The 24699-nt window shown below is 38.9% G+C and overlaps 1 protein-coding gene across 1 annotated transcript in view; it reads right to left on the bottom strand.

Moving 5' to 3' along the window:
- Positions 1–8038, bottom strand: part of LOC126473861 (general transcription and DNA repair factor IIH helicase subunit XPB) — a 102033-nt gene extending 93995 nt beyond the window's left edge. Inside the window, exons 1-4 of the mRNA XM_050101189.1 lie at positions 7836–8038; positions 6995–7075; positions 3755–3888; positions 1406–1516 (exon numbers count right to left, since the gene is read on the bottom strand). Coding sequence (XP_049957146.1) covers positions 1406–1516; positions 3755–3888; positions 6995–7075; positions 7836–7866 — 357 coding nt within the window. The 5' untranslated portion in view covers positions 7867–8038. The remainder of the gene's footprint in view (positions 1–1405; positions 1517–3754; positions 3889–6994; positions 7076–7835) is intronic.
- Between the last annotated feature and the right edge of the window lie 16661 nt (positions 8039–24699).

Genomic DNA, 24699 nt, shown 5'->3' with positions numbered 1-24699 from the left:
CTTCCAGGAGACTATAATGTTTTCTTTTAAGTTGTCTTCTGTTATGTTAATGGTTGCTCTATAAAGAATCCCTACAAAGCATAGCCTTCATTGTAATTATCACTAAAGCAAGAATTCTGTTTAAGACTATTCAAATGACAGAAATTGAAGAATCTAATGAACTGAAACAGATAGTAATTTTTCTGTTACTGTTATATCTACAGTTAAGGTCTAATAACAGCAGGTTCAGATTTATGGAGTCAGACCACACCCAGCCATTACCATGAAGATGAAACATGGGGATACTCTCCATGTTTGAGAGTAAACTTAATGTGGAACACTATTCAGGGCTAAAAGGAACAGACTTCTGTAAGTATTACTTGTTTAAGTCTTGCTTATAATGATTTTAATAACAGAAAAATGTTTAAAGCAACAAATATACCATCCTTTTGTGTGCTCATTTTGTTCAGAGGAGATACTGAAATGTACCTGCTTGTTTCATGATCAAAAGTTGGTTGCAGTATACTTTGATGAAAATAACTTTGTGACTGATGTTTCAGTGAGTCGAGTGGTAGGGTATCAGACAAGGCCGTCACATAGAGTGGGGAACAGTAGGGAGGGGACAGAGATCTGAATACACAGCTGCTGCAGCCATCGCCACTTCCCTCTCCACCATCAACAACAGCCAATAACTACTTTTTCTTTTTGTGTGCACCTGTTACTGTTGATTTCATGAGCATGTGAAATGCTGTATATGGTATGATTTGGCAACTGTGTTCCCCATCACTGGTGTCTGTCAATCACATATTATAGTATAGTTATTTCAGGGAAGTCCTTGGATAGGTAATATAAGCATGGGATAACAAAATGTGCCAATAGCATTGTGCTCCACTCTCAACTGATGTATGGGTCATCCAATGATGCAGTGACAGAACAACATTGTATTCTACTGTCCACAAGACAGAGAAAGATTTCCTTAACTAGCAACTGTCCCAGTTTAAAGAACCAGTTTTATTCTGTCATTGTTTTCATATTTTACAGGTTCATATTTTCTATGATTCTGAATGTTTTTTCTTTGTATTCACTGTCTACTTATAAAATCAATGTTACCAGGAGATAAAGTAAGTGAACTCAACACAGCAACAATCTGATTGTTGGGGTATGCAAAATTTCACATCACTCACATAATAAAAGAAATGTAACTGCATGTAAGTCACCAAAGAAAAAATTGTTCATAAATTTCACTACTGGGAATACACTGCACAGTCAACATCAGCTGACTTGGGAGCACTTCATGTGCTGACCTCTAATTTTGGCATTTGCATTAACACTATAATTTTAGCATTCCAAAACAATTAAATAGACTGACTGTAAATATCATCAAAGTATTCTACAAAATGCAAGAAATTTCTGGACTAAAACTGACCTCATGAATGTGTTCTGGTCGGCATACAGGTTCAGATATTGCGATCAAGAAGTCATGGGCATGTTTATATACTGGGGAAAATGATTCTAGAAAAATATGGCCATTTGGAGCCTGGAAAAAAAAGTATAAGATTTTGTCATTGCCACACAACAGAGCTTTTCATCAATGATATATGCTGGAAAAGTCTACATTCAGATAATAATTATGCAAGTACCACAGAATATTATGCTGCAGAATACTCTATTAAACACACATTTGCAAAGTGAAATAAATAAAAAATGTACTAAAATAAGCTACTACAAAAAGACCTCAATATGAACTAAGTAAGTGTCAGATAATTCTCTCTACCAAAATAATACATAAATTTGGACTTAAGGACTCTACTCAGAGCAATATCCAAACAAAAACTAGTGTATCTGAATCACAAGAAATTTATTCTTGACACAGAACAATATGAGAAGTTTAGCAGTCAGTCTTAGTTTTAGATCACAAGGAAATTAACTGAGTAAGTTGAATAAATTTAAGATAAGTGCATTCCTAGAATATCGTAAAGATGTTATCCAATATTTCCAACTAATTAATATTGAAGTTTCCATGCAACTGATGGTCTTCCACTAGTCAGAACAAATAAGTAATAGAATTTGGTAAGTTAGGAAAAATTACAGACGGTAATAAATACAAGGGCAAGTCAATTGTTATCCGCAATTTAGTTATATTTTTGTTTATTTTGGTAGTACTGTCGTTTTACGTTGATGACGCTTGGTTTGTTTATTTGTTGTTATATCTTTGCAATTTTCAAGTTGCTAGTTTAGTTTCGTTATCGCTGTCGCGCTGTTAATGATGGCTGCTCCGCTGTCTATTTGCACCAAAGAAGAGCAACGTTCAGTGATCCATTTTTTGAGGTTGGAAGGCATATCAGGGGCCAAAATTCATTTAAGACTTTCGGTACATTTCGGGAACAGTGATTTGCAACAATGGAGTGTCTATGAACGGATTGAAAAATTCCGAAATGGTTGCACAAGTGTTATGCACGATGTAGGAGCTGGATGACCGTTTACTGCCACAAATGAAGAAACCATTGAGGATTCACGTGAAATGACTCTGAGACAGATGATTAACTATTGACGAAGTGGCACATATTCTGCAAATTAGTCACGGTTCCGCCTATGAAACCATCCACAACAGACTTGGGTTTCATTAAGTTTGTGCAAGATGGGTCCCAAAACAGCTCATACAGTTGCATAAACAAACACGCTTGGATATCTGCAAAAAACATTTGGATCGCTATGGTAACGAAGGAACAACTTCTTAGACAGGATCATTACTGGCGACAAAATATGGATCCATCATTACGCACTGAAAAGTAAAATGCAGAGTATGGAATGGAAACATCCAAATTTGCTGTGCAAGAAAAAGTTCAAGACCCAATCGTCCGCAGGAAAATTGATGCTTACGTTTTTTTTTGGGACGCACAAGGTTCAGTACTACAACATTGTGAGGAAAAGGGGAATAACAATAAACACTGTATGTTACAGTGAGATGCTTAATGCCAGGCAAAAGCCTGCAATTCGAAGCAAACACCGAGGATTGCTGTCAAAAGGTGTTGTGTTGTTGCACGACAATGCCTATCCGCATACTACTGCCTACACTGCTGAAACGCTCCAGAAACTCAAAATTGAAGTACTGGATCATCCTCCATATAGTCCCGATCTTGCCCCTCCTGACTATCACTTGTTTGGTCCACTCAAATAGGCATTAAGGGGCCGTCGACTTGCCTCAGACGAAGTAGTACATTCCTAGCTCACAGCTCAACTGAGAATCTTCTTTTACGAGGATATCAGGAAGCTTGTACAACAATGGACCAAGTGCATTGAAATACAAGGAGACTATGTCGAAAAATAATGTTCCTATAAGTTTCCTATTTGATTACAATAAAATTTTATAACTGCTTTGTGGATAATAATTGAATTACCCTCGTTTGTAGACCAGACCTGCCTCTTGCACACAGCTTATCTGTTCCTAGATATGGAATAAATTACAAAACAGAAAAATGCAACAGTAACAGAAGTTAGAGAAGTGCAAATATCAGTAATCAAGCAAATAGAATATGACTACAGTAGGGAAGCAAAAAACAAAAATTGTAAAAATAAACAGAAATCGGGGAAACACATAAAATGAAATGGAACATTATAAGGCGTCAATAAACCTTCAGTAGAGGTAATGAAGAAATGAACAAATGCAGAGGAAACAAATACAAGGCATCATGAGGCAGGGGGATATAGTATGAGAACAATCTGGGAAAGGAAATATAAATAAATAGAATCTCGGTAATGGAATGCCTATACTTACTACCCAAAGAGGCCTAGACTGATGGTCAGATTTAAGTGTCATCTGTGATCTGTAATCTTTAGCTCCAAATTCATCTTCCAGGGTAGACTGATCTTCTGCCTCCACATTTTTCTTAGCAGCATCTGGAATACCCTCTGTAAAACAAACATGATGGTATTGTAATGAAAATGCTGTTGAATGTAGTGAAGAAGTACAGCTGTCCTCCAATATTGGTTTCAGTGCAACAGGATTTTATTAGACATTGTGCTGAGAAGGTAGTTATAGGGGCATCTATAACACACAGACAGACAGAAAAGTTAAATTTGAAAATCAATTGAATAAGGATCTCCTTCACAACTCCTATATTCCATAACAGAATTTCTATCCTTGTAATGTCTAAAGGGTGGTGGGTAGACATTACTAATTTACATCTATATTACAAAAATAAAAAGAAACCACTTGTAAATGGTCAGCATGAAGCCATATTTACATATGAACAATGACTCACACCACATAATTACAATTAACTGTACAAATGATATACTGAACATGAAACTTACTCTACTGAAACCATGATGTTATTTGGTGCTGCTGTACTCTTCGGCCCGAAGAGTGGTTTGAGGCAACTCTCTATGGTAGTTCATCCCATGCAAGTCTCTTCATCACTGGATAACTACCACAACCTACACCCATTTAAACCTACTTACTGTATTCATCCTTGGTCTCTCTCTCTCTCCAGTTTTTACCCATCACACTTCCCTCCATTATCATACTATTATTTGATGCATCAGTATGTGTCCTATCAATTGATCCCTTATTTTAGTCAAGTTATTCTAAAAATGTTTTTTTTCCCCAAATGTTTTCAGTGCCTTCTCATTAGTTATTCAATCCAGTTATTTAATATTCAGCATTCTTCTGTGGCACAACATGTTGAAAGTTTCTATTCTAGTTCCACGAACAATACGAGAATGGAATAGAAGGGAGAACCAATAGAGGTACTGAAAGTACCCTCCGCCACACACAGTCAGGTGGCTTGCAGAGTATGGACGTAGATGTAGTCTGAAGTGCTAAGCATCCACATTTATTCATACAAGGCTACACTCTAGACTAACACCTTCAGAAAAAACACTTCCTAAGACTTAAATTAATATTATAAAATGGACAGTTGCTACTCACCCTATAGTGGAGATACTGAGTTGCAGATAGGCACAACAAAAAGACTTTCAGAGAGTAAGCTTACGGCCAACAAGGCCTTCGTTGGAGATAGGCAAAATGTGTGTGTGTGTGTACACACACACACACACACACACACACACACACACACACACCAAAAAAAATTGCAACACTCATACTCTCTGTGTTGCTGAGGCCACATGGCTGGCATACAGACTTGCACTACTGATGCAGCTGTTAGTTTCACAACTACACTGCCTACAACAATGTATTCACTATGCTGCTTATCCACTAATCATATATGCAAATAAGTGCTGGAGGCAGAAGAGTAATTAACAGCCAGAAAAATCCTAATACTGAGTGAGGGTTAACTGAACAGCTGGATTTGCGATAAATAATTACCTTTATGCAAATGAGCAGTTATAGAATGAAAGGGGAATGGGTGAATGAGTACAGGATTCAACGTTCTGCCAACAACTTCGACATTATTGACAGAGCGCCAGCTGAGACATGGAAAGGATGGAGAATTATACTGGCCTTATCTTTTTTACATTAATAGTTCTGTAATTCACTTTAATTTAGGGAACTGAAGAAAGAACAATTGTTTTCATTATATTGTCCATTTTACAATACAAATCCACTTAATTTTTCAGGCTTTCCCGGCTATCTAATGACATCTTGGGTTGTTGGGTGTTCTGCCGGATATCAGCGTTGTACTTGCACGATATTTCGGTAATGTGGCCTCTCCCTTCACCAGGTGCTCCCTCTGCGGTCCGCACCCGTTCTGCGTTTTATCTTGTTCGCCGCCCTGGAGTTGATGTGATGTTTTATTCTGGCAAATAATGGTACCACTTCTTGATCTCGACATCTCAGCAAAAAACTGAGAGAACTCAGCATCCTCCCTTTCCTCTGTCGAAGCTTGTCCAGCTTCTTGATATTCTGGTACATCTCCTCCCCATAGAGTCTCTTGATGTAATTCTTCAGGCTTTCCTGTCAACCTAATGATCAAGAAGCTGGACAAGCTTCAACAGAGGAAAGGGAGGATGCTGAGTTTTCTCAGCTTTTTGTTGAGATGTCGAGATGAAGAAGTGGGACCAGTATTTGCCAGAATAAAACATCATATCAACTCCAGGGCGGTGAACAAGATAAAACGCAGAGCGGGTGCGGACTGCAGAGGGAGCGCCTGGTGAAGGGGGAAGGCCACAGGCATAAATACTGGACTAGGTCCATTCGAGTAGTCTCAGATCACACCTGATGAAGGTATCAAGCTACGTTACCGAAATATCATGCAAGTACGATGCTGATATCTGGCAGAACACCCAACAACCCAAGATGTCAAATCCATTTACATTTTGGATGATATTTATTGTGTTTTACTAATCATGTACACAAACACACGTAATTATTCACTAAATACAAGTGGCACTGACCAGCAGAAAAGCACATAAAAGGCCAATAATCTGCCAAGTTTCAGCACGTTATTGCCATTTCGAGGTTGGAATGGCAGAAGAAAATAATGTATGTTATGTCTGAAGCACTGTGTACAAAAGCATATTAAGTTTTTGCACTTCAAATGTTCTTTTCTGTTGAATGAATTTTCACTCTCCAGCGGAAAGTGTTCTGATATGAAACTACCTGGAAGATTAAAACTGTGTCCCCGAACATGGCTCAAACTCAGCGCCTGTGCCTTTTGCAAGCAAGAGCTCTACTGACTGAACTATGCAAGCACTCATCAAATTACTTGACGCAATGTTCCCAGGATCTGTAAACTAATCCTGGTAGGTCATTTCTAACTTTCCATCATCATTACATTAGCTCTTATCAGTAAAAATTTAGTTGCTCAATTCTGTGATAACCAAGCGATATTCTGCACAGTGGCTTCCGCAAAAACCAATTTTCCTCATGCAAACTGTAATACAAAACACTGCTATAAGAACTGAAAATCTTGCTCCTTTTCCATTAATTTTCTAATCTTTTTCGGAAAAACAAACCACCTTAACACGTCTCAGTGGTATATCTGAAATAATATAGCAGAAATTTTTTTTCAAAAGAGAAACTGGAAGACAATATATCAGTACTTGGCAGTACCTCCTTCTCCTTGTTCTCCATCGTCATCAGCATATGAATAATCATCATCATCTTTTTTCTTCTTTTTCCATTTCTTTGGATCTGAAAAAAAAATTACATGTGATCTGTTATAAATCTGCGGAAACAAACAAAATTCTTAATAAATTCTCCTTTTCATCAACTGTCAACTGGTTATCATACAGTGATGCAAAAGGAATGTTCACATCAGAACACCACGCTGCAAGTTAAAGTAATAACAAGTGTTCATTCACAATCATTTAATAAGCTCTCATTTTGTTGTTCTGTTTTTATAAAAGTGCTAGAAAGCGCAAAAATTGGACGATTTATTTTAATTCTGTGTGTTAATTTTAACTACGAAATTTCTTAGCTGGTACTTCTGTACACAGGGATCAAAGTAAACAAATAGCAATAACATGTTATGACCAAGTCATTTGAAAAAAGTGAAAATAATGATGCTTATTCTGTGGCTTTGTGTTGTGACTTGCGAGAAAAGGTATTTCAACTGGCCACATAAGCGACCAAGAATGCATATAATGTGTATAAAACGTAGTTGTGGGGACCATGAATGCATTACACGGGTATTTTACATACTATTTGTAAACAAACTGGTATCCTCTTGTAGAAAATGGTGACGGACGAAAATTTAAAGTAGGAACATACTGCTTCCATATAAGTATGTACTAATACAGTGAGGGTGACAATGTTAAAAACTGTTAAAGAGTCTGGGCAATATTACCGGCTTATTCATCGCTACCACTCAACTTGTCAGAAAACAAAAGCAAATGATGTAACGAAATAATTTCACAATATGACATAGATAAAAGGGAGATCGTCTCTTTACCATCCTTCTTATATCTCTTCTGACCGCCCATTGCGACTGTATAACCACAGAGTCATAAACACAAAACTATAACAATTGCACAGTGCTGTATGTACAACCACACAACAATCACCACACTCCTGCGATGACACACTGACGCAACCCTGCCAGTCCAAAAACAGCCAAGCCGCGCACTAGTGTTTACAATTTGTTATGCATGTTGTCTCTGACATACGTGTACAACATCTATGATTGTAATCCTTCTCAGAAAATTTGCATGTGGCCCAAGGAGTATAAATATCTATGGAATGAGAATGCGCGGAACGAGAATTCCGTCCGCAAGATCTCCTGCAGCTCAAGTCACATGATTTTGGGACGGCGCATTTTAGCCCGTACAGCGCTTAGAGTATTTTGAGTGTTATTTCCTCGCTGCTACAGACAATCACCTTCAGCAGTACTGGTACCGTGAAACTTTGTATATGGATTTTACAGTCATCTGAACAATTTGATACCAGGAACTGAAGTTGGCTTAAAGATTTGAAGAGCAGTGGTATTGTGCTTTTTCTTCAAAGTACTGTGGCTCAGATTCCACTTTATTTACGCTTTTTCAGTAATGGGATACGAAGTGACAGCTGATTGCACTTACTCATATCGTCGAATCTCTGTTCCAATTAATTACGTTACAATAGCGCTGTAGATGGCCCTGAAGTGTCAGGAGAAAACGACACATTTGGAACTATGAAACTGAACGGTAAGTACGGTAAGCGATTTACACCACCTACTTGTCCATTATTATTTTCAATTTTACTTTATTTACTCTTTCGCTTTTTATAGAAACTTAAAATATACCTAACATTTTGTCACTATCGCAACAGAAAAGTAAAACCATACACTGCACACACAAAAATAAGAAACACAAGATCAATGCTCGACTTTTGGAGTAATAAGAGAAGTGAAGCCCACATTTTTTTTATGTTTTCTATTGCACTGATTCATATTGTCGAGTCTGTTCTCATCAGTTACGTTACAATGATGCTGGATAGGAGAATGTCTCATGCAGAAATACTTAGATACATACAAGGGTTTGAAAACATGCATAAATTGGAGGAAATTAATCAGACTGCCACGTGTAAATTTTATCTGCGTATGAACTTAGCACCAATAAACATGCACTGACTACTGGCAGTTTACTGAGGCACGCTTGCAGATTCATCCGGCACTTGTCTCGAAATCACATGCCCTAAAATCGCAGAAATTATTCCTACATTAGCGTTTCTCGACACTTTTCAACAAATAAAGTGCTTTATATCAATACACAATTTACAATTGTACATTTGTTGTACACACTTACGAAAAGGAACTTGTCCTTTTCTCACATACTTCTATTTACATCTGTAGAAACGACAATACTGCGTTGTAGCTGTTACTAAAACTCAGTGAATTGAGACCAGGATCACAAACTTGTCCACTTGCTGGAGTTGTCAGAAAACAAATGAAAACCAAGTAAAAACATTACACAAAATTGACTTTGACTCTCCTGTACCATTGCCCAGGAGTCAACATTCAAATGTGATCAAAGTGGTGACGCTGGACACCGATACACTGGCGCACTCGTTGGATGAAAAAATTATTTACTGCTTCCAGTGTTGCCTGCTGAAGAGAATTACAAGCAAGCACACTACATTTCTGCATGTCCTCTGGAGTTGGAATATTGCGATAGACAACCTCTTTAATGTGTCCCCAAAGAAAAAAGTCCAGAGGATTTAAATCAGGAGACCTAGGAGGCCAAGTAACTATTCCTCCTAGACCTATTCATCTGGCAGGATACCTTCGGTTCAGATCATGACGTGTACACAAGGCATTATGCGCTGGACACCCATCATAAGCATTCTGGTTCTTAGCGGCACTTCATCCAGAAGAGGAAGAAGAATTCGTCTGAGGAAGTTTGCATACGTTGTGCCATGTAGACTAACATTGATGAAATAAGGTCCAATAACTGTAGTACCAAGCATCCCACACCAACGTTAACTCTCCATTGACGCTGATGTTCCACCTGTCTAAGGAATCGTGGGTTGTCGCTGGACCACGTTACTTGTATTTACCTGTCCTTTTGAGCAGGAACATTCATCGGTAAATAGAACATTGGAGAAGAAGTTCGGTTTGGTGAGGATTTGCTGCTGCGCCCACTGACAGAACTAAACACGATTCTGGAAATCATTCCCAAGCTATTCTTGATGTAGGTGTACATGGTAAGGATGGACCCAGTGACGTGTAAGAATACGGTGTACACTGGTTTTAGGAATGCCAATCTCGTGTTCACGCTGTCGTGTGCTCACATATGGATTCATAGAGAGAACAGTAACTTCGGCAGCTTCGTCTGTGCGAGTGTTACGACGATTGCGTTGTCGTGGGGAGAAAGTTTCCGTTTCCTGAAGCGTCGCAACAAGATGAGAAACATCCATTGGGAAGGTGAGTTCTTGTCAGGATATCGCTCTCTGTACAGTTCCGCTGCCTGTGTAGCATTTCACCTACCTTCAACAACAACAATAAAAGAAACGGTATGTCGATGCAGTTTGTAGGAAGGACAGCCTTTGCTTTATGACTACTCTACACAACAGTATCTATATGGACTAAACTACTGTACTAAATGTACCCGTACATAAGAAAACACTATTTCAATTACTATCCTGCTAACTTACATTCCCCATAGATGAGTAGCATTTCTACCTTCTCTTCATTGGTGTACATTCTACTCACACAACTCTTCAACTGACGATGGTTGATGGAAGGACGGGTGTGCATTCTACATATGTTTACATTTGCCTGTGTCAGCGTCAGCACATGGATGTGTTCTATCATGCCGAGTACCTGCAGTAAGTGCTGGGAGCGCCAACATCAACATGGTGTTACGTAATTAATACTGTGTTTCAGTGAATGGTACACTGTGATGCATTTTTGAATAGGTCTTTAGGAGAGGAAATAAATTACTGAATAAAAAATACAGGGTGCCATTTAAAAAGTCATACCACTGTTCACATCTTTGTAAAAAACAGAGCTACAACGAAGGCAATCATGCTAATTGATGTTCCCCTGACGGATAAAGAACATTTGCTTGAAACATTTTGTAATTTGCATCCGAACAAACAGTTATTTAGGGTGGTCATGAATAAATGGAACACCCTGAATAATGAGTTCACTTTAATAATGTCATTTTCTATATAAGCATTTCTACTAGACAGCCTGGATGGTATTGTTGCTATATACCTCATTGATCTTTTCTGAATTACAGATATTTTATTTTAGTAACCAGAATGTGCACTTCCCCATACATGAATTGAGTAGAACAGATATGGGAATACGAATTCATAACACATTTTCCACAAAATTTTACCACAATTTCTGCTGCTTTCTGTATGAAGACGATCTGTGTGTTTATCTTTTTACATAGTACATTTGTCAAATGCTTATCTCTAATAGTTCCTAAATTTTTGCACTATTTACGTCTTTAATTACCTCTCTATTTATTTTCAAAATTACATTACACATACACTCACTTTGTTTTGAAACAGTATATAAACTGTTTTAGACCTTTGTATTATAAAAGAATTATTGGTTAATAGATACTTTTTCCCTATTCTCAGGAATTCTATCATTTCAGATTCCTCCTTTGTCTGAGCTGCGTAGATAAATGCATCACATACATGGATTACAAGTTTTTTTATTTACATTGTCCAGGAACTTATTTACATATAAAATCATTAGTATTGGCCCAAATACAGAACCTTGTGGCACATCATATTTGACAGTTTGTAGCACAGATCTGTAACTGATTCTATTGCCCCCAGTAGTTTGTATGATTTCTGGACAATGTTTCTTATTCATAACGTATGATTTCATTGAAATCCTCAGCTGTAAACAAGGGTAAGAGATAGTCAATGAGAAACAAAGTTATTGTGTGTAAAATATGGTAAGTGGTGAGATTTATTCATATTGGTTGACAGTTCCACTACAAAATTAAAAATGGCAGCTCTATGTCTAATTTCCGATTGCTACTAAAGCCAGCTTTGTCAGGATGTGTGCATGTAAGCAGTGGTAGGTGCCAAATACATGGCTGCGAGTAGTTGTAGCTTGTGTAGTGTTTCGCTAGAAAAATGTTTAACATGGATGATATTATGAATCTGAGAATGATGTGGATAATTACGACTAAGATAAAGTTCCTCCATATCTTCTTGAACATAAATGTGCTTCAAAAGTTGTTGCTAATCAGGTAAATGGGAATATTTATATAAGCAAGTAAATAATGTTAAGTTGGATCCCTTACAATAATTTACATGACAGGGTGATATTACAAATGTTAAAGGACATCCTTAACATTATTTACAAGTTGTAGTAAGGTGCAAGCTATAATTAATTTTGAAATGTGCTTCATCTTAGGCTAATTTTGAGGTTGTTATACTTTATCAACGCAAAAATTGTTAGTTTGACTCTTAGTATCAAATACTGAAACTATTTCATTTGCAGAATAATTAGAAGGTACAACGAACCTGCTAAAGAGACTGCCTATGCTAAGCTTGTCCTTCCTCTTCTGTGGTATTGATATACTGTATGGAATCATTACTAGAAGGGATTGGTGGAGGATGTCGGAAAAGTTCAGAAAAGGTCAGCTCATTTTGTACTATCGTTAAAAAGGGAGAGAATGTCATGGATGTGATACGTTAGTTGAGATGGCAGTCATTAAAACAAAGGCTTTTTTCGTTATAGCAAGACCTTTTCATGTAACTTCAGTTACCAATGTTGTCCTCTGAATGCGAAAATATTTTGTTGACTCCCACCTGCATAGGGAGTAATTATCATTGCAATAAAATGAGAGATATTAGGGTTTGCATGGATAGATTTAGAAGTTCCTTTAGCCCACATGCTGTTCGAGAGTGGAACAGTAGATAAATAGTCTGAAAATGGTCTGATGAACTTCCTACCAAGCACATGAATCCATTTTATTTATTTTTGAGTTCCATTGATCTTTGACATGAGTGTTATTGCTAGGATGTAGAATGTATTGGATTATTACAGTAACAACTATATGAAAATGGTCAAAAGTTTTACATCTAAATCACATGTGAACAGATACATGTAAAGGTAGGCCCAAGTGTCCAGATAATAACTCAGGTCGTTACAGTAATAACAGTCACACATATAAATTGTAAGCTTTAGGCCCACACTCTAATTAATATATAAAGTGTTCTGTCAGTAAGTTAGATATCACTGCTACATAGTAAATTCATATAGTAGTTCATGCTTAAAATTAAACACATTACAAAAGTGTTGCTTACTGTCAAAAAATCCCTGTAGAGAATAGAAAGAGCTCTTCAAAAGACAAAATTTTGGTCTTTTTCTAATTTAGTCAGGTCCACAGCAAATGACTTCACATGAGCCAGAAGTTTAGTCTATCCCTTTATGCTTGAATAATGCACTCCCTTCTGTATAATGTATCATCCACTGTAGGAGCCATGGAATGCCGTACCCCTAATATAGTGTAAACACTGAAGAGAGCATACTGGTTTAATCATAATATCTTGTCTTTATACAAATTACTGTGTTTTCCTCACAGTTTTCTACTGCTTCAAAAGTACTTCAAGAGAATGCAAAAGCCATAATGGTTGAGGATATTGCCCAAGAATAAACTGAGGCCTTGTGCATTCTTTCGGTGTCTAGAGCCTTAAGCATATTTCAGTATACCTTAAAAATAAGTACTTGAATACTGGCAATTGTACTCATGTGGCCATATAATATAGTATGTGTATCTATGGAGTGAGGATGGTTACTACACATGTCCTCAACATCGAACTGCGCTAGTTACGAGATTTTGGGACGATCTACTTATCTACAATTTGCAATAGTGGCGAAACTTGAATAATACACAAATTCGCCTAACTTTATATACATTTCTGGAAATGAATTCCGAAATACAAAATACAGGGCGCCATTAAAAAAAAAGTCATACTGCTGTTCATATCTTTGTAAAAAACAATGCTACAACGAAGGCAATCATACCAATTGATGCCCCTCTGATGGCTAAAGAACATTTGCTTGAAACATTTTGTAATTTGCATCTGGCCAATCAGTTATTTAGGGTGGTCAAGATAAATGGGACACCCTGTATATATATACACAGGGTGAAGCACCTAAATCTTGCTCTGCAAATATTGTGGAAGTGGGAAGTGCTCTTGAATATGGTTTTCACAGAATGGATTGACAGTCAGGGGCTCATACTGTTAACCAACAAACGAATTGTAATAAGACTTAGGAAGCATATCGACATTAACAAACTAAAAGTAGGGTAAATTAGAATGTCAGTGATGTTTCCTGCAGGATTCTAGTGCTAGTCGTTTATGAGATATGGTATTTTGGAAAGCTTCCAAACCAACTCTTGTTAGTGCAATTCAGTCTGCATAGTTGCTAGGTGTGATGTTGTTATGTTTACTTACAGTGTACTTGTGTGTTCCTTGAGTGCATTGTGACTTGCTGGCCAGTTTGTGTGTGACAGTTCAAGCGGTAGTTCGTTAGTGGATTTACCAATGCAGAAAATGCCGACATGCTCATGCTATGGAAAATGTAGGAAGAATGCAGTTTATTCTTGTTTGGTGTATGCAGCAAGATATCCCAATAGACGTCTACCATCTCAGCAAATATTTATCAACCTCTTCAACAAGTTATATGAAAGTTGTAGTGTAACACCTAGATAATGTGACAGAAAGAAACAAGTGACGACTTAAATGGGGGACATTACCAGTAATGGTCTTTCTGCTGTTGTATTTGATCTGCACATTAGCTCCCATGCAGTCGAACGAGGAAGTGGCATGAGTGCGGCAAGTATCCTACGCCAGATGAAGCCACATTTAGCAATCATGGCCCGGTAAACCGCCGAAACATGCGCTATTGGTATGTAGAGAATCCCCATTAGCTTCGTTTGTGGAACATCAGCGTCCATGCAGTGTAAATGTGTGATGTGGGATAATGAACCATCAGCTCATAGACCTGTTTCCCATAGATCGAATACTGAACACGCACAAGTATCCCAGCCTCCTAACAGATAATCTTTCATGGATGCTAGAAGACGTTCCTCTGCAGATAGAACGAATCTGTGGTACCAACATGCTGGATGTCAAACCCATAGTGCACAAAATACTACAGCATGTCTTTAGGAATTGTTTCTAAATCGTTGGATTGGACGCACAGGACCTATATCTTAACAGGCTCATTCCCTGGATTTGATGCCTGTAGACGTTTTTCTGTGGAGAAAACTGAAACACGCTGTCTGCAAGGGCATATCAACAACAAACGATGATATGCAACAACATATTACTGCAGCCTGCTTGGACATCTCCTCTGAAATTCTAGCAGCAGCTATTCCATACCAGACTGGGAGCATGTATTGCCACTGCTGGTAATCATTTTAAACAGAACCTGTGATGGTCAGTTTTCTTGTTACTGGTCAGAATTGTCATAACTCGTGTATGCACTTGTGTTGCTCTTTAGTGTGTACCACTATAAAAATGGCTCTGAGCGCTATGGGACTCAACTTCTGAGGTCATTAGTCCCCTAGAGCTTAGAACTAGTTAAACCTAACTAACCTAAGGGCAACACACACATCCATGCCTGAGGCAGGATTCGAACTTGCGACTGTAGCGGTCTCGCGGTTTGAGACTGCAGTGCCTAAAACTACAAGGCCACTTCGGCCGGCTGTGTACCACTATAGGTGGTGTACAAGTGTCAGTGTAGGAACTTTTCAAAATACGATATCTTGTAAACGAATCACCTTAGAATCCTGGAACAGACGCCTCTGATACAGTAATTTACCCTACTTTTAGTCTGTTAATGTCAATAGGCATTGTTCCATTTAAAAAGTGTATGCTTACACAAAAAAATATGGTTTCAAAATTACAATCTATTTGTTTGCTAAGAATATGAGCCCCTGACTACCCATCCATTCTGTGAAAACATCACATATTTAACACTTCCCATTTCTTCAATATGCCCTGTATATATATATATATATATATATATATATATATATATATATATATATATATATATATATATATATATAAAATGCCAGTGAGGGCCTATGATAATTAACTCTTTAATAAAGATATAAATGACCACACAACAATATAAAAGGACAATTATTAGACAAAATATAGAAATTTCGAACTGTGCTCCAGGTGAATTATGCAAAACTTTTTTAATAAGCTACCTAACTGAATTATCGAAATAAAAGGAATTAATTGTTTTGAAAAAAGTTGCTTAAAAGTGTATGTAACAAGAAAATATATACGTGCATGAGTGAGTACTTAAAATTAATCAAAATTTTAAATGCTGTATCGTAACAAAAAATCTATAGGTCCTGATAAACTTCTATGTGGTATATATATATATATATATATATATATATATATATATATATATATATATATATATATAATGATTAGGCTTTGATGTAATATGGCATGGTAAATGCAGTCAGAATTCAGGTCACATCTTTCTTAGTCTATTTCTGTATAGATTGTGTGATAACTCAATACTGACAGCAGAAAATTATAAGCTTGAGCCCACAAACAAAGAATAGTTAATAAATAAATTACAGTGTATGCCTGTTTCCAGTCTTTATTTGCATTCAGTATGTATTCCATGACTGAAAAGAAGAGACTTTCTGCAAGGAACAGTTTTATGGTTTGCTTAAAATTCTCTTTAAGGATGATATTTGAAATATGAAGTAATATTGTCAGATATTGTAGACTGCTTGTAGATCATAGTGCCAGCAAAAATAAAGTGAATGGTTACTATGCAGGCAGTGATGAAGTGTCGATATTCACTTTTTAATGGAAAATGATTTCAAAGCTGTGATAGTGAATAGCCGTTATGGAATACTGGCATGCAAGAAAGAAAGCTGCATAATATACGTCAGATACCACATATAAATGTGACAAAGTGATGAAAAAGATAATGAATAAAATAAGAATACATAATATTAGATGTATGCCAATGTAGATTACATCAAGGGGTAAGTACTACGGCAGAAAACTTTCATTAAACATCATGGATCCATCAAGGCAGCCATAAATAAAAAATAAAATTCTATGAACAATCAACTCTTTAAAAGATATCATGAGGATAGTTGCTTCCAGTCGTGGGAAATTCTGTAAAATAACACGAACTTAAAAATTATTGTTTAGAAAACTAAAACGAAGAATAAAATATGACCAAGAGAGCAAATCATTCTATAGTAAGTCTTCAAAAGACCATAAAAATATTTTTCTGTGAAGTCTAATTACTTACTAAGTATGGATGAAGGTTTATTTTTATAATGAACCTAAATTTCTATCTTTTCCAGTGTATTAAGTAAAAACCCTTTTGGTTCATTGTGGAGGACTTTTAAGTTATTCGTAATAGATCCTTCTGAATGGTTGCTATGTGTCAAGCATTGGTTTTACAATCTCAGTGTAACGGTACTGTCTTGGTGAACACTTATTATTAATGTTTTTGAAGGTAGATCAGCGCACATTCCTCTGCAGAGTCAAAATCTCATTTTGGAAACATACCCCAAGCTGTGGCTAAGCCATGCTTGGGCATATCCTTTCTTCCGGGAGTGCTAGTTGTGCAAGATTCGCAGGAGAGCTTCCCTGAAGTTTGAGAGGTAGTAGATGGGGTACTGGCGAAGTAACGCTATGAGAATGGGGAGTGAGTCGTGCTTGGGTAGCTCAGTTGGCAGAGCATTTGCCCGTGAAAGGCAAAGGTCCCGAGTTCGAGTCTCAGTCTGGTACAGAGTTTTAATCTTCCACAAAGTTTCATATCAGTGCACACTCCGCTGCAGAGTGAAAATCTGATCTAATTGCCAAGTCTGTGGTGCTTTCTTAAGGCCGAAAGACATAAATAAAACTCGAATAACCCAAATGGCGTGATCACTGCTGCCTTTGGAATATCTCCTGAAGCTACTGATCTATAAACACAATCACTAATCTAGCTTATTTTTGTGGGCGGAAATACCTAATTGCTTCATAGATGGCCAACAATTCCCTGTCAAATGCGCACCACTTCTGTTATGATCCCTGTAACTTCTTGGAAAAAAGCTTCAGTGGTTGCCATTGACCTTCTACATACTGGTGAAGTTCTGTGCTGATTGCCAACTGACTCATGTTTAAAACAACAGTTAACTGTGCGTAGTGAACTGGATTAATGAGTGACACTGCCTGGTTGAGGTTTGATTGTAGCTCACTAAGGGTTTTGTCCATTTCTGGTGTCCATCTAATAGGTTGCCGACACTTGCGTCATGTCCCTTGAGTGCATTGGTGAGGGATCCTTGCACTGTAGCCACTGCTAGCAGATGATGTCGATAACAATTTCTTACTTCCATATATCGTCTCAACTCTTGGTAGTATGCTGGTTTTGGCAGAGACTGTATCACTACAATCTTCTATGTGAGACACAATATACGTTTTGATGACGCAGTATGTCCAAGAAAAGTGACTTGGTTCTTGTGCCTGACGTATCTATTTTCGTTTAACATCACTCCATGTTCAAAGAGTCGCCCGCGAGCTTGACATAAATGCAGTTCACGTGTGTGAGTATCTGGCAAGGACACCAAAACGACATCAAGATAAGAAAAACACAATGCCAATCTCTTTATCATTTTGTTGATAAAACGTTGCCAAGTCTGTGGTGCTTTCTTAAGGCCGAAAGACATAAATAAAACTCGAATAACCCAAATGGCGTGATCACTGCTGCCTTTGGAATATCTCCTGAAGCTACTGGTATCTGGTTATATACTTTCTTGCAGTCGAGAACGCTCAAAATTTTCACAGTGTCCAAATCACAAGTGAAGTCCTTTAAGTTAAGTGCTGGGTATCTACACTCCTGGAAATTGAAATAAGAACACCGTGAATTCATTGTCCCAGGAAGGGGAAACTTTATTGACACATTCCTGGGGTCAGATACATCACATGATCACACTGACAGAACCACAGGCACATAGACACAGGCAACAAAGCATGCACAATGTCGGCACTAGTACAGTGTATATCCACCTTTCGCAGCAATGCAGGCTGCTATTCTCCCATGGAGACGATCGTAGAGATGCTGGATGTAGTCCTGTGGAACGGCTTGCCATGCCATTTCCACCTGGCGCCTCAGTTGGACCAGCGTTCGTGCTGGACGTGCAGACCGCGTGAGACGACGCTTCATCCAGTCCCAAACATGCTCAATGGGGGACAGATCCGGAGATCTTGCTGGCCAGGGTAGTTGACTTACACCTTCTAGAGCACGTTGGGTGGCACGGGATACATGCGGACGTGCATTGTCCTGTTGGAACAGCAAGTTCCCTTGCCGGTTTAGGAATGGTAGAACGATGGGTTCGATGACGGTTTGGATGTACCGTGCACTATTCAGTGTCCCCTCGACGATCACCAGTGGTGTACGGCCAGTGTAGGAGATCGCTCCCCACACCATGATGCCGGGTATTGGCCCTGTGTGCCTCGGTCATATGCAGTCCTGATTGTGGCGCTCACCTGCACGGCGCCAAACACGCATACGACCATCATTGGCACCAAGGCAGAAGCGGCTCTCATCGCTGAAGACGACACGTCTCCATTCGTCCCTCCATTCACGCCTGTCGCGACACCATTGGAGGCGGGCTGCACGATGTTGGGGCGTGAGCGGAAGACGGCCTAACGGTGTGCGGGACCGTAGCCCAGCTTCATGGAGACGGTTGCGAATGGTCCTCGCCGATACCCCAGGAGCAACAGTGTCCCTAATTTGCTGGGAAGTGGCGGTGCGGTCCCCTACGGCACTGCGTAGGATCCTACGGTCTTGGCGTGCATCCGTGCGTCGCTGCGGTCCGGTCCCAGGTCGACGGGCACGTGCACCTTCCGCCGACCACTGGCGACAACATCGATGTACTGTGTAGACCTCACGCCCCACGTGTTGAGCAATTCGGCGGTACGTCCACCCGGCCTCCCGCATGCCCACTATACGCCCTCGCTCAAAGTCCGTCAACTGCACATACGGTTCACGTCCACGCTGTCGCGGCATGCTACCAGTGTTAAAGACTGCGATGGAGCTCCGTATGCCACGGCAAACTGGCTGACACTGACGGCGGCGGTGCACAAATGCTGCGCAGCTAGCGCCATTCGACGGCCAACACCGCGGTTCCTGGTGTGTCCGCTGTGCCGTGCGTGTGATCATTGCTTGTACAGCCCTCTCGCAGTGTCCGGAGCAAGTATGGTGGGTCTGACACACCGGTGTCAATGTGTTCTTTTTTCCATTTCCAGGAGTGTATTTGGGATGGCACTTAAGTTTAATGCCGGGTAATCCCAAAACAGCCTCTATGATCAGTCCTTCTTGTCTACTAACTGTAGAAGTGAAGATCATAGTGTACCTGACTGATAAATTACTGCCGATTCAAACATTAGTTCAAATATCACCTTTGTTCCTGTCAGCTTCTCTGGTGAAATTCTCTTTGATCGTCATGAAACTGACTGTCATGGCATGGTATGGATATGGCATACTATGCTATGTTTAATTTCCTGCCGGCCGTGTGGTGCTAGGCTCGTCAGTCTGGAACCGCGTGAATGCTACGGTTGCAGGTTCGAATCCTGCCTCGGGCGTGGATGTGTGTGATGTGCTTAGATTATTTAGGTTTAAGTAGTTCTAAGTTCTAGGGGACTGATGACCTCAGATGTTAAGTCACATAGTGCTCAGAGCCATTTGAACTATTTTAATTTCCTTGCAGTGGGCCTGTTTAATCGACTCGTCCGTTGTTCCTGTTGCCTGGTCGTCCAAAAGTTTCTGATTTTCCTCTTCATTATGTAGCTCCTCAGATTGCAAATTGCCTGAAGCTTCTCACAAGTTATATCCCCTTAGTGCCTGATATTGTACTGTTCTCTGTCAGCTTTAACAAACGTTGTAGCTCTAAGTCAACCACCAGCGCGAAATATGCTAGAAAATCAGCGCCCTTTATGGGTTCCAGTATATCAGCTATCGCAAAAGACCGTTAAACTGTTTGAACAAACCCACATCAGTCTTGCACATTTTATGTCCATGCATGTTACTCACAGATTTATTCACTGCTTTCAGATTTGGCTGTATGTCTTCAAACTTACACGCTTTATTCCAATAAGTGTTAATCTCAGAGTTATTCATTGGTTTCAAACGTAGCTGTATGTCTTTTCGTTGTATGGTGCGTGGCTGACAGGAAGCAAGTTGATGTCTGACCTGATATCCACCAGCGGGTGAATTGCTGAAAGCAGTGGGTAGATCCATTGCTATTTGTCGCCTGGGTCGTGCTATAGTTTCTGACGATGTCGTCTTACTGCGCTGTGCTGATGTTAATGAATCAATATCGCTTCTTTGGTCCAGCATACGCTTAAAGTTCATATCTTCCAAAAGATGTAGCTGCAAGGTTTCTATTTCATTTTAAAGCCTGTGGATTTCTTCTGTCATCGGACAGTATCATTTGCCGTCGTCGTTCATTGTTCCAACTGCTTAGGTTTGCCATAAACTGACACCGATCAACGAAAAGTCTGAAAATCCTTACTCAGAGGCCACCAATTACATAGGCATGAACGTAAACCATATAAATAGAGTAAGTGTAGTGTATAATGAATGAACAAAACTCTTTATTAGGTCAAATCTTGCCAAAATTACTTAACAACAAGGAGAAATAACAAATGCTAAGAAATTGCATAACACAATGAAACGATGAAAAACCGTATCTACCAAAGAAACGCCTCTTACACTCTGACATCATGTCAAGCATGTACTCAGAAAAAATATCACTGCCATAATAACATTAAAACAGTTTTATTTCTTGTACATCTGAGGTAATTCGGCATGTGGGGGGCAGAGCTTCATGTACTCAAGTAACAACTCCATTGCTCTCTTCAGCAGTTGATATTCGTGTATCCACAATACCTGTTCCCTTCGCTGCCATTGTCTGTCACCATGGGTTTAATATCTTAGTTTATAATTTGTTGTTTATTATGTACTTTATATTTTACTATTATTATTAGACTTTTCTCTAAATTCATTCTATACTTATAGTTCAGTGTGTATGGTCTGAAGAGAGTCAGATTTCCAATAAGTATGTTATTGTGGTCAAGACTGTTTTTAATTCAGTTTTAAAATCAGCTAATGTCTTTAACCAACTGTCAATATTTTCAAATATTTCGTTACCTGTCTTTTCAGTAAAGGGGCAGGTACTATTTTTATTCATATACTTGTTTCATCTGCAGAATGGACAAAATTGGCATCCTCTGAAATCTTATGTGAAAGATTGTAAATGAATATGGGAAACAACTGAGAAACCAAACAGAAACTTGTGGTACACTATGTCAAATTCTGTGTGCCTATCATTTTGTAATTGACATGGAACTAGACACTTTGCTTTCTGTAAGATGAAACCAAGAAACTGGTGTGTCTGTTATTCTTTGATGTTTAAACTTTTGTATGTGAACATCATGGTTCACACCATCAAAAGCCTTAGCTCTCTCTCTCTCTTCTCAGCGATCACAGGCCCTGTAGACTACGCGCTGCATCAACGATCTGCTTCCACCGCCTTCTATCTCTCGCAGCCTCTCTCCACACTGCGGAAATTCCTAATGCTGTGATGTCCTTCTCTATGTCATCTTTCCACCCTATATGAGGTCGGCCCAGTGGTCTTGTTGCCTTAGCTAAGCCACAAAATATTCCCACTGGTAATAATTTATCTTTAAGTTCAATTCACACAGGCCATCATGTCATGTCACATCACGATATGTCAAAACATTTGTCAATGCATTTCAGATGGCAGCATTCATGCTGATCATCACGTCACAGCTTTGTGAAGGTTTCTAAGCAACAAAGCTTTGACAGCTTAGTTCATCTTACATTGTTGATCACGTGACCCCCACACTCATTTCCTCTGGATACACAGCCATGCTCTCATCCTCCAAACCTCATTGTGTCGTATTGTTTGTTATGTCGTGGTTTTCATGGTTGACATTACTTATCATATTATGTCTTTGTTATTCATTCTTGCTTATTCATTGCTTGAGATTCTTTTATTTGTTTAGTACTGAAATCACTTGAGAACAACAGCCATGCAAGTCAAGATCATATGACTTGAATTGACTTCACTTGACATGACAGATAGTTTGAATACACCCAAATATGATGGTACTGTGACATTATAGTGCAATGATGGACAATATAAATTGGCCTTTATTGGATTCTAATTTGTCATCTGTGAATGTAAGCACAATCGCCTCCCAAAAACTCTAAATTCAAGAAAAATCAGGAAAAGTTGAAAATTTGAGAGTTTGATTTAATGGAAGTTTGACTGATAGCAAGGGCTCAAGAGAAAGTCGTAGTTACACTATCTCTTCCAAAATAACGGTAAAAAATATAACTGTAGTTTCAATAATATTTGTATTTACTTGCAAAGAAACAACTGGAACTAAAAAGAAAGTTCATTTTGAACACTGTTATTAATTATTATTTATTTTAGTATTGCAGACGAAAGGAATACTTATTTTCGAAAATACATAAAAACTTTTAATTTTATTTTGCAAAGAAAACAAACTTCTTCTGCTTCAGTGACGTCCAGAATGCTTGGTTGGCACATTTTCCATTATGAACAAAGGCGAAAATACAATGTAGTCTGCCTCTTTACTAAGGACGTACATGTGTAAACTTTCCAATGACGACTTTGCCTCTTTTGGAGTCACAGATGAAATTAGCTCTTCCTCCTTCTGCTTCATTATCGTCTACGTTCTCTTCACCCAGAACTGCCAAAATTTCAGTGTCAGTCATGGTACTACAGACAAAATCATCAAATATCACATTTTCTCTTAAGTCAGAAAGAAGGCTTCAGGCACTCTGGAAATCCTACTCCATTTCTATTGTGTTACTACAGATTCTATAGCCCCTTGATGAACCTGCGTATTCTGCAACAGAAGTTTTCGTTAGGTTTGGCGTTAAGCTTCTGGTTCGAGGAATTATGTTTAGACTGGGTGACTTTAAGTTAATCACTTCGACTGTGCTCAGATTTCATGTAACCAGATATTTGGCTGCATCAAAGTTTCTTTAATAAACTTGCAGGTTCATTGTATCAGAAAGCAACTTGATTGAAGAAAAAAGTTCGTTCACTTTTTCTCTCTAAGATCAGCTATTCCGTCAGTGACCAGTCAAAGATGGTGTATATTCGTGAAGTATAATAAGGAGAGTTTTACTGGAACATGTACAAACAGTGATATGGAATAAGACAGATTCAAATCAAAGAATATTGTTACATAGTAAGTTTTGGTGGCAAAGGTGATGTTTGACAGTCGCTAGTCGCCACAAAGCCCCCTCTGCTTGGTAATGTGGAGCACAGGGGAGAGGGCATGTATGCAAGGCTGGACATGATGAAGCCATGCAGCCATATAGGTGGATGGAGTTTTCAGCCTGTACAGGAGTGGGGCAGTTCTTCGGTGAGTCTGTGATCGGATGATATCAGACACAAAGTGATGATGAGTGAAAGTAGCCCATCTCTGGAGATATTTGCCGAGATTAGTTTCTCACCTGTGTCAGCAGGCAGCTCAAAGGTGTTAAGCAACGTGATGTGTGCCATAAGTGTGCCAGGATGGGCAGTCAGAGCAGCAATGAAGACGAATATGGTGCCATCGCGAATTTCGAGGTACAGGTCATCAACAAATAGGTCCACGATGATGACTGTAGCCGGCCGCGGTGGTTTCGCGGTTCTAGGCGCGCAGTCAGGAACCATGCGACTGCTACGGTCGCAGGTTCGAATCCTGCCTCGGGCATGGATGTGTGTGATGTCCTTAGGTTAGTTAGGTTTAAGTAGTTCTAAGTT

This window comes from Schistocerca serialis, chromosome 4 (genome assembly GCF_023864345.2).
Source record: "Schistocerca serialis cubense isolate TAMUIC-IGC-003099 chromosome 4, iqSchSeri2.2, whole genome shotgun sequence".
Lineage (NCBI taxonomy): Eukaryota > Metazoa > Arthropoda > Insecta > Orthoptera > Acrididae > Schistocerca > Schistocerca serialis.
Note: the sequence above shows the minus strand (reverse complement) of the source record. Positions and strands in the feature narration are given on the sequence as shown.